This window comes from Trypanosoma equiperdum (assembly GCF_001457755.1).
Source record: "Trypanosoma equiperdum strain OVI genome assembly, contig: ctg_1514, whole genome shotgun sequence".
In the NCBI taxonomy this organism is placed as follows: Eukaryota; Euglenozoa; class Kinetoplastea; order Trypanosomatida; family Trypanosomatidae; genus Trypanosoma; species Trypanosoma equiperdum.
Window position 1 is genome coordinate 39,213 of NW_027123521.1, and position 15,778 is coordinate 54,990.

General features: G+C 50.0%; 8 protein-coding genes across 8 annotated transcripts; all 8 read right to left on the reverse strand.

Moving 5' to 3' along the window:
- Positions 1-421: 421 nt before the first annotated feature.
- On the reverse strand, positions 422-1,141 carry TEOVI_000575900 (putative coiled-coil domain-containing protein (DUF2360), putative; the record flags this gene model as incomplete). Its single annotated transcript, XM_067221899.1, has 1 exon — positions 422-1,141. The coding sequence occupies one exon, from the start codon at positions 1,139-1,141 to the stop codon at positions 422-424; it is 720 nt and encodes a 239-aa protein (XP_067078000.1).
- A 731-nt stretch (positions 1,142-1,872) lies between these two features.
- Positions 1,873-3,855, reverse strand: TEOVI_000576000 (uncharacterized protein; the record flags this gene model as incomplete). Its single annotated transcript, XM_067221900.1, has 1 exon — positions 1,873-3,855. One exon carries the CDS (start codon positions 3,853-3,855, stop codon positions 1,873-1,875), a length of 1,983 nt encoding a protein of 660 aa, XP_067078001.1.
- A 988-nt stretch (positions 3,856-4,843) lies between these two features.
- TEOVI_000576100 (nucleosome assembly protein, putative) lies at positions 4,844-5,944 on the reverse strand (the record flags this gene model as incomplete). The annotated part of the gene is made up of 1 exon (XM_067221901.1): positions 4,844-5,944. One exon carries the CDS (start codon positions 5,942-5,944, stop codon positions 4,844-4,846), a length of 1,101 nt encoding a protein of 366 aa, XP_067078002.1.
- Positions 5,945-6,791: 847 nt separating this feature from the next.
- Positions 6,792-8,879, reverse strand: TEOVI_000576200 (uncharacterized protein; the record flags this gene model as incomplete). Its single annotated transcript, XM_067221902.1, has 1 exon — positions 6,792-8,879. The coding sequence occupies one exon, from the start codon at positions 8,877-8,879 to the stop codon at positions 6,792-6,794; it is 2,088 nt and encodes a 695-aa protein (XP_067078003.1).
- A 504-nt stretch (positions 8,880-9,383) lies between these two features.
- On the reverse strand, positions 9,384-12,017 carry TEOVI_000576300 (uncharacterized protein; the record flags this gene model as incomplete). Its single annotated transcript, XM_067221903.1, has 1 exon — positions 9,384-12,017. One exon carries the CDS (start codon positions 12,015-12,017, stop codon positions 9,384-9,386), a length of 2,634 nt encoding a protein of 877 aa, XP_067078004.1.
- Positions 12,018-12,725: 708 nt separating this feature from the next.
- Positions 12,726-13,106, reverse strand: TEOVI_000576400 (DNA-directed RNA polymerase III subunit C11, putative; the record flags this gene model as incomplete). The annotated part of the gene is made up of 1 exon (XM_067221904.1): positions 12,726-13,106. One exon carries the CDS (start codon positions 13,104-13,106, stop codon positions 12,726-12,728), a length of 381 nt encoding a protein of 126 aa, XP_067078005.1.
- A 495-nt stretch (positions 13,107-13,601) lies between these two features.
- On the reverse strand, positions 13,602-13,976 carry TEOVI_000576500 (uncharacterized protein; the record flags this gene model as incomplete). The annotated part of the gene is made up of 1 exon (XM_067221905.1): positions 13,602-13,976. The coding sequence occupies one exon, from the start codon at positions 13,974-13,976 to the stop codon at positions 13,602-13,604; it is 375 nt and encodes a 124-aa protein (XP_067078006.1).
- Positions 13,977-14,725: 749 nt separating this feature from the next.
- On the reverse strand, positions 14,726-15,493 carry TEOVI_000576600 (Vesicle-trafficking protein SEC22, putative; the record flags this gene model as incomplete). The annotated part of the gene is made up of 1 exon (XM_067221906.1): positions 14,726-15,493. The coding sequence occupies one exon, from the start codon at positions 15,491-15,493 to the stop codon at positions 14,726-14,728; it is 768 nt and encodes a 255-aa protein (XP_067078007.1).
- Between the last annotated feature and the right edge of the window lie 285 nt (positions 15,494-15,778).

Sequence of the window (15,778 nt, forward strand, 5' to 3'; positions counted from 1 at the left end):
TACAACCTCAGGTACAAACTGCCGCAACGGCAGGGTCTCTTTAACCTTCTTCACGTATTGCCGTGTGGGTAACAACTTGTATACCTCTCCCACAGCCACGCACTTTGAAGTAATCGGGGAGAGTAAATGGAATAAATAATAAAAATAAAAGTAATAATAATATTACCACTCACATGTGTTTTCCTGTATGCACGCATGTGTCTGCATTAAGGTCTGGGTACAACGGAAATCACCCAACAATATAACAAGAAAAAACCCACACCAACGCGCAGAGAAATTATGAACCTTCCCCGGTACACGTAGGCCGACGGCGAAGCAAGCCTAACGCCATTCAACTGCAAAATGCACCACATCCATATCATAGACACAACCTTGGCCGATACCTTCAACGAATAAAGAGATTAGGATAGATGTTGTGCATCTAATCGGAATCGTACATGTCCCTCTTTCTACTTGGCAGTGCTGATGGAGACACGGCATCAGGGGTGTCCAACCACTCGGGTTGATACCCATCTGATCGCATTTTCTCCTTTATGACCTCCGCCGGAACCCTCAAGGCCAGCATCTGATAATAACCGGCAAGTCGTGGGTGGGACCTCATTGGCACGCCACCCATTAGTGGCATCGGTGGGGGTTGCACCGGCAGCGCACCCGGTGGTGGAGGCCCGGGCATCAGGGGTGGAAGCGGCACCGGAGGGGGAGGAGGGGCTTTGACGGCTGGTGTCGCTGAACCCGGGGGTGGGGGAGGACCCTTCCGGTTTTGATGCGAAGGCGGTGGTGGTGGTAACCTCCGCTGGCCGCCCTCCGGCGAAAGCCCGGGCATGGGTGGAGGAACCTGGCGGTCGGGTATCATCAGCCTTGCCACATTGTCGCCTAGGGCCTTCACGGTAGTCTGACCTTCAACAGTCTGCGGTTGGGTCTCCTTAAGCTCATCGTCCACGCTCGCGATTTTGGCTTCCAATAACAGTGTAAGAGTCTCCAACCGCTGAAGTGACCGGTTTGTTTCAAGCAGCTTACTTTCACAATACGCAGCAAACCTATTCAAGAACTGTGCTGTTGATATGACGAACTTGTTCACCAAGTCCGCAGTTTTCATCATCTGCTGTGCCCGTACGGCCGGGGAGGTAGCTCCGCCTGCCATTCCACCCTAATTCACTATCCTGACACACAAACGGTACGGTTAGCAAAATGCCCTCCTAACCGCACACCTTCCCACGAAATACTCGTGGTAATTAGCAAAAGGCCACCCCCCGGAGGTGCAATATTATCAAGTATAATAGCAAGAAAACAAAGAAAATGCAACGGACGGTACCGGTAGCGGAAATGATGTGTGCTGGTCCTCTGTCACCCGCTTTTGCCTTTTAAAGTCCTTTGTCTTTATTTCTTTACCTGGACCCTATTCAACCACTGTCCAGAATGAGAATGAGAGGGAAAGCCCGAAGGCGGGGGTCGTCAGAAGTGCTACAAGTGATGCACGCTCCCCTCCCTCCCTTTTTCTATTTGAGTGAAGCCACTCACACTAGCTCAGTTTGCATTCATCAATATAAAAAAAGAGTGAGAAAAACAGGTAGGTAAAAGGGATCCGAACTCAGGGAGGAACACAGTATTAAAATCTCTAGTGAGAGCGAGCAAAGGCCGGCATAAACCGGTGATGAGGGTCAGTAAACAATTTAACAACCGCCGAGACGAGGAGGGCCAGTTCAGTACGGTCCCGCACACCCTCACGCGGTACGTAAGTAAACCGTCATAATAAACCCACGTGTATGCATCTCCATACCCGGAATAATATAGACTTCCGTTAATGTGCTGCACTGCCAAAGCAGGACGCGGGGGTCAAGCAGAGTGTTTGAAACTGAACTGGCTGAATAGGACTTACTGTAATTCGTGATGGGTTAAACCCTCTACGTATGTGTCGAGTATGCCTCCCACCTCACTAATTACCTCACAGAGAGCGTCATCTAAGAGACTCTCTGTAAGGCGGTACGCAAACACCTGTTCCGTCACCTTTGAAGTGTTCCAAAGCCTCTCTGTGTATTGAATGTACTCGTGATTCTCCTTTTGGAAAGACCGAATACGCTCAACGATTGCGCGAGGCATTTCACCTCGCCGACGACCTCGGCGCCGACTAGAAGATATTGTGTCTGCAAACGCGACGCGGTGGTTGGTATTCTTTGAACTAGTTTCCCGATCATATATTCCTTCGTGATCACCATCGTTTTCACCCAAGGAACCGTGAACCTGTTTACCCCGTGCTTCTATAGCCTCTATGTCGCGATCCATAGCCCCAATCTTTCGTTGGATACGGTTAACAAGCAGCAGCTCGTCCTCCTCATCACTGATGTCCTCAAGCAAATCATTAATACGACCCATCGTGGAACCGGAAACCCCGTGAGTGCTCTTGGGCGAGGGTTTACGCTCCTTAACGGACGTCTTCTCTCGCGTCATGTTAATGCCCCCATCGGCGACACCGCCGCGACCGCCTTGTTCTGACCGCCTCACCACCGCTGGAGGATCATCAGGCGCAGGGCGTTCATCCTTCAGAATACCCTCAAGTACCTTTCGGTGGTCCTGCAACATCTTCTCAACGCACAATGTCAGCTCAGCAAGGGTATCGTCCGATACACGCTTGGGAACAGTGCACGAACTATCAACCTCTTTTTTGCTGTTGAGGGAACCGGATGATGGCACTTGCACCTGCGAACCGCTCCCACGGAAGTTACTGCCATACGCGGAGAGTGTGTTGCTTTGCGTTGGATTTTGTGCTCCTGACGGCGGAATCTGCGGTGGTGGCGGTTGTTGAAGCGGCTCTGCCACCTGTTTGTCTGCCAATAACAATGATGCTTGGCGGATGACCTCCATAGGAACGCGTTGAACATCAGGCGCCGCTTTGGGCTTGGCCTTTGGTGCGAATGAGGCACGATTCCTGCGTGCAGAATTCATGGTATGCGCTGACGCTGCGTCGAAAGCTACAAACTGCCCTCCGGGGGCACCAGGCTGGTTCTTGGTCCAAGCGCCTTTGGAAAGGATCGAGGGTGCATTTATGTTCTCTCTCTTTTGTGCTCCTAACGTAGAAATCCCTTCAACGGTATTGCTGGGAGGAGCATCAGCAAACCCCCCCGCAGACTCTCCTATGTTACATCTCTCACCACCATGGATCGCATCATCGCGGAAACCTTCCTGATCAGGCTGCCTGAAGGACTTCCACGTCGCATTATGCGCCCCACCGTCATGCTGCTGCAGCCGGTCGTCAGAGGATTCGATGACGACGTTGTCTCCGTACAAATCATCCTCATCGTTACTTACCCGCAAGCGATTATCATACAAATCTGCAGACACATCACTTTTCTTCCGGTGCCAAACGGACTGCGCTGAGGGGTCACCTGGAACATGCGCAGGTTCAGAGGTCGGGGTGCCCTGCGGATACCTCCTCCAATCCGTACCAAATTGGTTGCGATAGTTTCGTGGTCGCGCTAGGCGGTTGATAAACTCCTTTTCCTCTTTTGGAGAAGAGAATCTTCTTTCCCGTGCTCCCTTTCCGCGTACGCGGCCCGTAAGATGTCCTTTGCCATGTATCTCATCTTTCATGTGACTCCCGAACCCGTGAACAGTGTCAGTTCCCATGATGTGAGGACTCCGCGACACACCACTTGCAGGAAAGCCTTCCAGAGAAAGTTTCTCCAGAGTCCCCTTGAATGTGAGTGCTTCTAATCCAACGGTATCGATCATCTCCGCCACATCGGCAGCAGCAATGCGTTGCACCAGGTTAAGAAACTTAAACCTGTTTAAAAGAAGTGCATGTTCCGTTGGTGGTAGGCGGGCAAACTGAGCGGGTACCGTCCTTGCAGCACCTTCCATCACCCCACGTGTGGCTTAAAAACGGTATTTTTCCTTCGCTCTATTCTGACTTTCAGACGTGGAAACGAGGGGGCTGACTCCACGCTGTCCCAACAACCCTTGTGTACACGGGAAGGCGCCGTTTGTCGCTCTTTTAACTCTATACTATATTTCTTCAAGCAGAATCTATTTTCTATTGTCTCTTCGATCAGAATTAGATGGAGAAAAGGGGGCTTTACATGGATAGAGGTAGGAGATAAAATGATACCCCTATATCAGTAAACTGGGGTGTTGTTTTATTGATTTATATGGTTTTCAGCCACTCAAAAAGTGGCAACTCCTCTCATATGAACTCAGAATAAAAAACGAAAACAAAAAAAAAGGAAGATGCAGGAATGACGAAGAGATAAAGAGGTATGTGGCGTACGTCAAGGAAAGTAAGTGCGGACGTCGGCCAATAGCGAAACGAATTCAAACAGGTGGGTGGATGAGAAGAGGGAAAAGAGAGGGGAAGACAGGGCTGCAAAGTTACCTCCTACAATGTTCTCTCTTCTTCTTCGTTTGGGTAAACGATGTGGATGACGAAGGTGCCCTCCATATCTTACGAAAACAAACAGAATGCTGATTTTGTGTTGCAGCGGGTGAGGTAGTGCCTTTTCAGGAGGAACCGCACTATCCACTTGACCTCCTCCCTCAAGCCTGTATGTATGTTTACCCTGTCAAATTGTTTTTCATCCCATACTCACGGTGAGACTCGACGCAGGCACAAAGCCCCCGATGTACCCTCCACCTCTCCCCTCAACAGAGGAAGAAAACAATGGCTTGCGGTACGGGGCATATGCCGTCGCTACTTTCCCGTCTTCTCGCTCCACACAACCCTTTTTGTGGGGTGCACTTCTTCTCCTTCCTCGGCTCCTTCTCAATTAACGCCTCCCCGGCTCCTTTCACTTCTTAACCTTTTATGATTAAATGTCAGCGCTGGGAACTGAACAAGAGTTCACCAGTCCCCTTACTGGTGTTTGCATTGTTGCTGAGGTTGCTGCTGTGATTGCTTGCCACTTCCCCTGCCGAAAGCACCGCCTTGCTGTCTGCGGCCTCTCTGGGGAGGTATGTCATCGTCGTCATCATCATCATCGTCGTCATCGTCATCGTCATCGTCGTCATCATCATCATCGTAGTCAGTATCAATATCACTAGCGCCATCCGGGGCTTCGCCGGTGTAGTGGTGGACAGCGGACGGAATGATGCTTGTATGAAGCACCTGAAGAAGCTGTTCAGTCCACTCATCTTCATCTTCATCATCCTCATCATCATCATCGTGAGCGGTGGCGGCACCCGACCCACCATTCTCCTTAAAAGTGTTGAAAAACGAGGGCTGCGGAACAGTGATTGTCTTTACCTTCCCCCCTTGCCCACGTTTCCCTGACTTCTTTACCTTCTCCGTCCTCACCGTTACATCCTTCCCCGGTTTCCACGTGATGGGGGTACGGGTGACAGTCGCCCCGTCGTCCCCCTGGACAAGCTTCAGAATTAGGGTCTCCTCTTGGAAGAATGGGTTCGGCTCGAAAACAAACGCAACGGCAATACTCCCATAACCACCGTCCACAACGCCTGAGCGCACGTCTATTAAATGCATAAGAACAGGTTCATCGTGATCTCGAATCATGGAAGCGGAAAGAACATGGTGCTTCAACACGCGCAGCCAGAAACCAGGAAGTCCTTTCCCCACATCGGCATCAGTGGTAACACTTACCTTCCCCTCGTGCTCGCTAGGGAGTCCTTTCCTTACCTCTTCGTCTGTTGGCAGATGCGCACCTGTAATGATCTCCTTCCGCTTGTCCAGCAGAGGTGCGTAAATCTCATCATACTTGCGGCGCAGCGCCGTTTCCTTTTCCTCAAAGTCCTTCCGGATCCTCTCACATTTCTCATGGTAGTACAGGAGAACCTGGGCGCGCTGACGAATTCGTTCGGGAAGGCTTCCCATGAACTCGGAGGAGTACTTCGTGTTGAAGTATTTTTGGAAGGGCGTTGAGTTACCTTCCACCCACTGGGACGACATATCATCATCGTCATCCCGTTGGTGCTGAGCTGATTTTCGCTTCGGCGGCATTCCCTTGCCCGTTCACTTCCCTTGGAAAAGTTTGCTTTCACGTTTCGCGCTCCTTTTTCCGCCTCTTTCCCCGTTAGGTTACTATTTAATGCTGTCCTTCTTAACACCCACTTTACTTTCTTTTCTGCTCCCTCTTACTTGCTTACTGAAGCCCTGCGACTTCCGTTCAAAATGCAGGCGTACTCCTGCTCGCTACGTCGTATCCCGTTCTTGGGTGCTAACAACAAGAGCGGCGGTGGCGGGAGAGGAGAGAGTGAAGAAGGTGGAAAAGTTTTAGATGGTACTGGTGGGACAGAAATCTTTGAATTTTAGTATGCGGCAGATGTAAATAAACCAATTAAACCGACTCACAGAGACAAAACAGAGAAAGTGTGAAAAGAAGAGAGTAACCGGAGGCAGCAGCACAGCGGGCAGGGTAACTTATGTCAAAATCCTTACCACTGTTAACGGGACGGTGCCGTAAATAAAATTCAACGGAGCAACATGAGCGTTCACTACTCACACCTTTCCTTCAAACTACCACTGGTATATTTTGTGTGCGCTTGTGCACACACGTAACCAATGTACCGAAACCGTCTGGTGAAACCGTACCCTCTTCATCTTTCTTCAAGTACCTTTGTCACTGCTGTTTTCTTTTTTTTTAAATTACTATTACAGGTATTCGACAAAGAAATGCTGTCTCCACCCCTTCCGTCGTCAGTTTGTTATGACGCATGCCCACCACCAGGATGAAGGAAGATCGCACGACCTGTTAACCGTTAATGTTATTATTTTCCTTTTTTCTTTCTTTCCGCTTCCCTTCTCCCTCGCACTTCACATATTGATCTCCACTGTATTCACGTGCTCGCTACTGGTTTTCCTCCCTCTGTGGCTGTGACACCTCGGGACTGCCTTCCTCAGCAGGGGGGCGCAGCAGCAAACGGCGGTCACGCGCTGCTCTTTTGCACGCTGCGCGAAAGATATTCTCCTTGGGTCGAAATGCTGTGTCACGTGTGCGCAAATCGACAATAGGAGCGTCCGAATATCCGAACTCCTGCGCAACTAGTTTGAGATCAACATTGCGCTCGTCGTACACCTCCTTGCTGCTGCTTATGACGGAGTACAACAACATTGTTGCTCTGTAAGCGGCATACGCAGCATTTTGGACCGCAAACTGCTTTTTGTTCAGGGACTGCAATTTCTGCACCGCTAATAGGAATCGAGTGGCAGAGGGCATTTGCTTCATAGGCTTGTATGTTATGTGAAGCCTGTTGGCAGACCTGTTGAAGTGCTCAAGCGCCCCCTGAAGCTCGTTTTTACGGAGTAACAGCAGCACGTGACGGTACATGGCACGAACCTGCGTTGGCCTTGGTGGAGAAACGCTTTTGCTGGGGGAGACAGATCTTGACCGCCTTGCAGAAGTAACCCCCGGTGCAGCACGACCACCCAAACGGGGTAACTGTGATGCCGCTAAGTTCGCGTAAGCCGCGGGTGTGAGCACGTCGCTGACAAATTGGGAAAAGTTCGCAATATCAACAATGATGTCGTACTGAACGAAAACGGTCCCCCTTTGAGGAACAAGGCCAAATGAAGAAATTAGGACCACACGGTCCCTTTTTCCACTGCCTGCTAGTGATTTGTCGGAGTTCACAACAATATCGTCGAACTTGTCACATACTTTCTGTCGGTCTTCGTCACTGTCACGGACTGAGGCGTGCACACTGGGGCCCGCGTAGTCCGTAAGTAGTAAAAGTGATGGTGGAAGATCTCCGAGTGCGTGTAGAACATCATAGAGGAATTGGCAGACTTCTTTGGTGGCAACATGCACAACAATGCCCTGGCCCGCACGAGCATTCATCACTAATGCATACAACGTGTGGAAGCGATGTTGACCTTCAACCACGGTGTAGTGTACAGTGACAGGGTCACGCAACGTATCAACTGGAAGCCCCTTCTTTTTCTTACTTTGGTTCTCATCATGGGAGTCACGGACCTCCCCTTTGTCAACGGTCTTCGCTTCTCCAGCATCCTCTCCCGCTACGGGCACAGAAATTGTAAGTGCATCAGCCAATGGTGTGAAGAGAGCGTCGCGGGCAGGAGCTATCACGGCAGCCACTGGTGTGTGATCCAAACAAAGCCACCTCTTCTCGCACAGTTTTTTCAAAAATTCCTGCCGCTCCATTCTCTTCATACCCTTCATTGCTACACAGGTGCTGTTAGTCAACTCCCTCAAAATAACAACGTATGCCCCCACAAATTTCCATATTGCACTCCGCCCGTCGGAGGAAAGAAAGGCCTGTAGCGACGACACTAATACCACAGTACGCTCGGCAAAGGTATTGTTGGTAGCGTCTCCGTCATTATCCTCCTCGTTGGGAATGTTGGGGAACGACGGAAAACGCGACCCGTCGAGCACTAAAACGTGGACGCCACGATACGTTTCCTTCAAGTGAAGAGCAACTGAGTTAGCGTCCTCTTCGTCCTCCGTTAGTACCAGGAGCGAGGTTCCATTTTTCACTTTCTGGTCAAATAATAATCGCCGTTGCAGCGCTGCCAATCCCAAGATGGAAAAAGCAAACGGGAGATCCTTCATTTCCAGCCGCTTTACGGAAAACGCGCCTCTGGCACCACAACGATTTATAGCGTCATCATCCTTACCACTTACGGCACCCCGACTGAGAGCATTAATGACGTGTAGCTGTCCCTTGCGAAGCTTCCGTGGCGCGCTGGGGCATTTCTGCCGCACAAAGTCAAGCAATTCAGGGCAAAGTGGAGTCATTTCCGTATCCTGCGTGGTATCTGCCTCACATACGTGACCACATGTCCGTTTCTTTTCGCGTTGGTGCAGCGCTGGTGCAACATCCTCCGCACGTTTGCGCTTCAATAACTTCTTGGACTCTTTGTCCTCTAAGGCGTACTTGAGCAAGCGCCGTTGGACGGATGTCAGGGAGGACATGTTTCCTCCAACTAGCAGACTGCTCTCTCTCTTCTTCCTTTTTCTGTTTCTTTCATAAGTTGTCGTAAAAGAGCGAAATGAAGTAGTGCATAGTTTTGGTTGGAAGACACGCAGGGTGTACTCCCCACCAGGTGGAGCGCAATCTAAAGGCCAAAAACAGAGAATAAGTATGCGAAGGTTTAAACTGAAGAGGCGATTCGGGTACGATTAAACGCCCCTGCATTGAAGCACCTGCAAGCAAACATCCATAAACGCGCATAACCAGAAAACACAACTGCTTTTCACTGTACAGTTCAGTAAAGAAAACGAACAACAGCGAGGCAAACCTCAACCAACCAACGAACGATTGTTGCTGAAGCACGAGGCTACTGGACGGTTAGATAAGTAAGCAAACATGGAAAAACTAGGCTAAATTTCCAATTATGAAGCAACTAGCGCAAAACCGCATTTGTTTGAATACAGCCAGTACCTAATCAACCGCCATGAGTTCAAAATAAAAAAAACCTATGCGATGGGGATGAAGCCGTTCACCAACGTATTGTCATCCTTGTTGGTAAATGCAGCTGCCTTCCTAACATCACGGTCTGCCAGCAACGCGGAAACAACAATGTCAAAAAAAACGCCACCTGCGGCGATGGCAAGTACGTCCAAACAAGTAATACCATGAACATTCGGCGCGGCGACATCCGCGCCATGGTCCAGAAGCAGCACCGCACATGACAACACCAAACCGACTAGCGCACTACCTTTCGTCATGGCTTCGCCTTCTGTAAGGTCCCTCACCGAAATGAAAAGGCTGAAAAGTACGTGCAGCAGCGTACAACCCTCCTCATCAGTGATCACTGCAGCATCTGGATCCTCAGCCAACAACTCCTGCAGGGCGGGAATGTTTAAATGACTAACGAGGTACATAGGCAACGAAAGTGACAAAGGCAGGTTTATGGTATGGGTTTCGTCCACGTCGTTAGGCGAGTGTGCTCCTCTAGGACTGGATAAATCAGCTACAACGAGACATTCGTTCTTAGGAAGTGGCGTTAGGAGGCGGGTTAGCTGACTGTGTAAAGCCGCGGGCACATTCATGTACGCCGGGGATTGTTTGCTATTGTTACACCGTCCCGGCAGCCACGGAGGGAGCAGACTTGAGACGCACACACGTTGCCTCAGCAATCGATCGGCATCCTGTGTGTACCCGCGGCAGTACAGAAGACAAGCCAACAGCCGATACTCGTGCAACGAACAGAGTAGGTCGTAGCAGTCTTCCACGCTCAAGGATGAGCTCTTGACTACAATCTGATAGGCCTCCCGATGGTCGCGAGCCTCAAGCGCAAGCACCAGCAGGGCGTACTCCATTGGACGGGCATGGACGGGCGATGCTTGATCCAGACGTGAGCGGAAATACACTACAAGTTCGTCCTTTAGTGCTTCCCATGAGCGCTCGAGAAACCCTTCCGCGGTAATGCAACCCCACTCCATAACCTGTCGGTGGATTACCCCGTCTGCCTGGTCGGTGCTCCGCGGAACTGTAGGAAAAGTCTCAAATGTCTCCAACCAGGCCTTCTCCAATTCTCCAATGTAGGTATTATATGGGCAGCAACCACTCCACTCCTCCCAGAATCCACCGTCCCAACATCCAATGTCTGGTCCGCATTTTGCGAGTAACGGCTCAACATTATTTCCCCCGACCGGTACATTCACCACATCCTCGTCCTTTGATGCAAAATCAACGCCATCCGACGACGTTCTTGTCTCCCCAACGCAGTCCCCCTTTAGCAACCCCCGCAACTCGGAACTATACTCATCGGGGCCTGGAGGTATACACTCTGGGAGGAGTAAAAGTAGGTCTCTTGGATCTATGTGATCGTTAAAATGTAACATTGCCTCCTTCGGGCGGCAACGGTGAAGGTAAGCGAAGCCTACCATAACATGAAGCTCCAATTCGATCGCCTGCCAATCAAGGGAGTTCCGCGAGCGTTGAGTGCTAAGCAGATGAAAAGCTTCTTCCACCTTGAACCGCTCAACCAGGTCGGCTAACTGGTGACGCAGGGGATGCAACCCAGCCATCCATATTTTTGTTGCGCTGGCAGCGTAAAGGAAATCCCCTCCACCAAGCTGCGAGCCGAAGAGGCATCCGCTCATGGGCAAGCGCTCCGATACGTCATCATCGTAGAGGGAGTAGACATCGCAGTAACTTTCAGTGAAGGCAAACAAAAACGGGTGTCTTGCAATCATATGACGGACCTCATCCTCGAGCTGAATAGTGCGTCCAAGCACGCGGCCAGAAGGCATGGAGCGCATCGAAACTGAAAAAATAGAATGATCATAGCGCATGAAGACCTCGCCGTCGCCCACCGCCAGTAACGGCTGCATATCTCCAGAAAGCGGAAGTACACTACATGTGTTTCCGTCAGGTAACGACAGCAAGCGATATCCGCCTCTCCGCATTCCCACGCAAACCATATTGCCGTACGTGACTAGTGTCTGTGCCTGCTCATGAAGCATCACCTTATGTGGAGCCATCGGTCGCACATGTTTGTTCTGCGCTATGTCAAATTCATATACCCTAAGCTCCCTTCCGTGGGGTTCCGTTGTGCAAATCACGTGCCGCCCCACGCGCTGGGAGCTTGTCTGCCGCGAATCCGAAACAAAAAACGTACCCACGTAATCAGAAACTGTGTAGATGTGTTCAAAGGTTATCGAGTTAAGCACCAGAAGCCTGTGTTCGCAAAGCACAAACAAAATGTTGTGTGTTCTGCTGTGCTGGATACGCTCAACTCTTCTCTGGGTTTCCGACACGACGACGTGATGCACAAGCGTGGTGTATATCTTCTCGAGTTGTGAAACTGCGTGAAAATCATCGGCATGCATTTCCTCATGTGCTTGCTGTTCCTCACCAACACCTCCCGCTTCGGCACTGCGAGCACTATTTCCTCCACTGATATGCCTGTCCCTCGCGTCACCGGAGAGCGAGCCCTCCGTTGGTACAATCTCGGGTGAGGTCGCTCCCTCTACTACGAACCTCATCAACACACCGCTGTCAGTGCCGGCGAAAACTGTATTACCATACGTGTCAAACGCGGAGATGTGTCCATTCTCCGGGGGCGTCTCGTACAGTTTGAGAAGGTACTTCACGGCAAGCATCGTAGTCCGAAACAATGGCTACGAGAGGTCAATTGGAGAATACCAAGCCTGTTGGAAAGGGTAAAGGGCTGTAAAAACTAATGAAGCAAAACGAATCCACGCAGCCGCCCTTGGCTTCCCTTTTTCTGCTTCCTTTCCCCCTCAACTACCACTATCGATGGGGTTTCCTGCCCTTAGAACGACCTACCGCGCACCTGCGACAGCCGTTGCGCAGCCCCTTTCTCCCTGTACAGTACAAACGAACCTACTACGCTAGCTTCACCGTAAAAGCAAGAAAAACAAAAGAAATAGACAACTTACTGCAAGTGAACGAAGAAAAAAACAAGGAAACAGAGCGAAATAGCAAAATATATATATACAATTAAAACTGAGGATATAACGGTAAACGGGCAAACAGCCCCTTGTGCACCCCCCTCTGCCACTAGGCCTTGTCCCCACCATCACAAGCCTCTTCTCCCAATATGTAGTGCATGGGGTCGGCCACCACAATATACCACCTTCTACTCCCCGTCACCCCAGGCGCTACCTGTTAACAAGTTTTCAAAACCATGAGGTACGGTTACGAGTACCCCAATACGGAAGCACACACCTCTAGTCGGACATCCACCGGTGCAACGGTTCCTACAACCCACAGAACCGCAACCGCAGGTGCATTGCACGGGGTTTAAATGTTGGGTTAGGGAGTGTGTTAACGTGGCAACTGACGACCTAATCCTGCTTCCACTGGAAGCCACACTTCAAACACTTGAAGAACGTTGTTGCCGGTTCATCAGCGGAGCGCATCTGTATCTGCACGTAGTGTGCTCGATCGCCATCGCACTGCTTCTCATCATTCTGACAACGCACAGTAATCACCTGGCCTCCATCCACCTCTTCCTCCTCTTTCACGCCTCGTTTCACCGTATTTGAGCTTCCCTTCTCATCGTCATCATCCACAACCTTATTGTACTTTAGGAACGAATGATTAATAGTGAGCGGGCGCCGTGACTGAATTGGCACGACGTACCGGCAGCTGGAGCATGAGAAACGATTGCACGGATAGGCCGGCTCAATCAACAGTAGCGTTCCACAGAATGGACAGAAAAACATGGACCGAGGCTTCCTCTCCTCAGTACTGTGCGATCGCCTTTGGGAGGGAAGGCAATGTATGCCCTGATCATTCGGTGCCAGCCGTCGAAAAAAAAAAATCAGTTACCCGTGATGCAGGACATAAGAAAGGAAAAGAAGAGTAGGGGAAGCGATGAGGAAAAATAATGGATTAGTGATATGAAGTGTTAGAGCCGTTGTGATAACAGCCTAGCAGGTAGGGTCCAGACAACAACAACGTAATGACCAAACGTGACCCCTCCTGACTGCAGAGGAAACGAGTATAGACCACGCGGAAAGAAGAGGGAAGTATCAAATAAAAGCGTTTGGACAACCAAAGATGAGGTGAACTAAAACGCAATTGCCCAAACGGTGCAGGTGCGAATAAAACCGTAAGAATCTCTTGCTACATTCGCGCTTCAGGTACGGAGCACGTGAGTGGGATGCATTGCGAAATAGAAGGACGAAGCAAACCCAATGATCAGGTTCCACTGCATCCTACATCCCCATGTTCTTCATCGTCAACTCATGCCCATACACAAGCTTCTCAACCACGGATCGGGATGATGGTTGCACGTTGGGATCATCCTCCGGTTGGCCATATATATCCATCGGTGTCAACTCCGACGCGGTACCGCGGTAATGGTGATATAACGCAAAGCTGCTTGGCAATGCACCGAGACGGCGAGACGAGAGGAGCGTTGTTTCTGTAAGAGCGGTATCAGCAGCCGCACCCCAGCCAAGTGTCGTGCGTATACGATGCAACCGCTCCGCATTGTCACGCTGAAATGCGCTTCGTTGGATCACATCACACGGGTGAAGGAGGTGCTCCCGTGGTTGCACCTGGGCAAGTTCAATCTCCCTCAATGACATGCAGACCAAGTATTTACGCTTTCTTCTTCCTGTCCCAGAGGGTAAAAGGGGAAAAAAGAAAGAGAAAAACGATGCTTCTTTCCTTCCTAACTGTGCTCGAAACGACTCTTACTGCCGTTGATAAAGCTCGGTTCCTTTCCAAAAAAACTAAAACAACAAGAGCAACGAAAAGGCGAGACTGGCTATCAGTGCACAGTTTAGCAGTTGTGGGAGGGGTTAATAGTTAATGACGAACCAGGGAACAGAGCGAGGAGAGGGAAGACAGAAAGTTATCTGTCACGGGGACCAGCTCAAACACGATAGCAGAGAGGCCCAACCGGTACATGATGGCGCACACAAAACACTAAGCTAAAAAGATAAATGTGAAAGGCATTGATACACATGCACGTTTTTGAGGACTTCACAACTAAAAAAACTCAGTATCAGTAGTGCCATTATCGTACAACACCCACATTTCCTTTCCTTATTCCCTTCCTTCACAGTCACTTCGGTTTCTTTGTGGCACTTCCACCTTACCTTAACCGCCATCCATGACGGAGTGGCCTTCATCAATTAAGTAACACCTTCTGATTTCCCTGACTTGGAACGAAATTGCACAAAACCGAGTTTATATCGCCAGACTCCCTCTACTCATAAAACCGAGTCAGTGACCCCACCATATTAAACGACGTTTCTTCCCGCTACTCTCACGGAATGATGAAGCACAAACTAATATCAACACCTGTCGTGGCGATAATTACACAGTTTCGTTAGAACAGGTAGAGGTAGAAGAAGAGAGCTAGAATGCTAATCACTACAGCAGGAGGGCCGTACAGTTTTAACAAACGCATCCTGTTCATGCGAGCCGTCTTCTTGTAGAACCGAGAGCTTTCATCCACCAGCTGGGCGCTAAACTGATTCATTGTCTCAAGTTTCTCCCCACGCACCATAAGGTCTTCCAAGTTCTTGCGCATAACGAAGTGAACGTCTGTTAGCTCCTGTTTAATTGCATCGTACTGCGTATTAACCTGACGTCGCTGTCCACCGTGCGAATCGCTAACAACATCGTTTTGTCGTTCGCGTTGCACGCGGTGTATGAGTTTTTCTAGAGTGGATTCAAATTTTATAAACTGAAAGGGACGAACTGTCCTGGCTGAAATCTCGGATGTGGAGTAAGCCTGCGTAAACTCAGAGAAGATCATGTCTAACAGACTACACGCAAGATGGTTAGTCGACGTAACGTCACTGGAATTGCGCAAAAGAAGTTTGTTTAAAACGGTGATAATCGTCAACCCCGTCCCCGCATCCTGAAATGCAAAGTAAATACAGTCCTTATGGTCAAAGCTCTGGTAGTAACTTCCTCTCGTCCCTGCTGAATCTGGTACCGACGCCGGTGACTCCATTCGCTCAAGAATACGCTGCTCCTGTTGCCTGATCTGATTCCAATTGGCGTAGTTTTCATCGGTAAAACTACACAAAGGGACATGATCATGCGTACGTGCTATAAGAACGGCAATGAAACAACCCTTTGACGCCATTTTCTAGGAGTATAAAAATAAAAAGATGAAGGGAACCTAATTCCACGCTTCGCGAATTCGATAAAAGGCAGTTGGAAAGTGGCCAATACCTCAAAGCCGTTGTACCGTGACAAATACCGCCTTTACCCCTTCCGGCTTTCTGTCTAATCCGAAAAAGCCGCACTACCCAGGTGCTTGGCCTCCTTTTTAAAAAAAAAAAATGGAAAAAAACCTTTTCGCACAAAGTGGCACTACTTCTTGACTTCGACGACTTCTCTCCGCTCCCACAGCACTGATCCTCCTTAA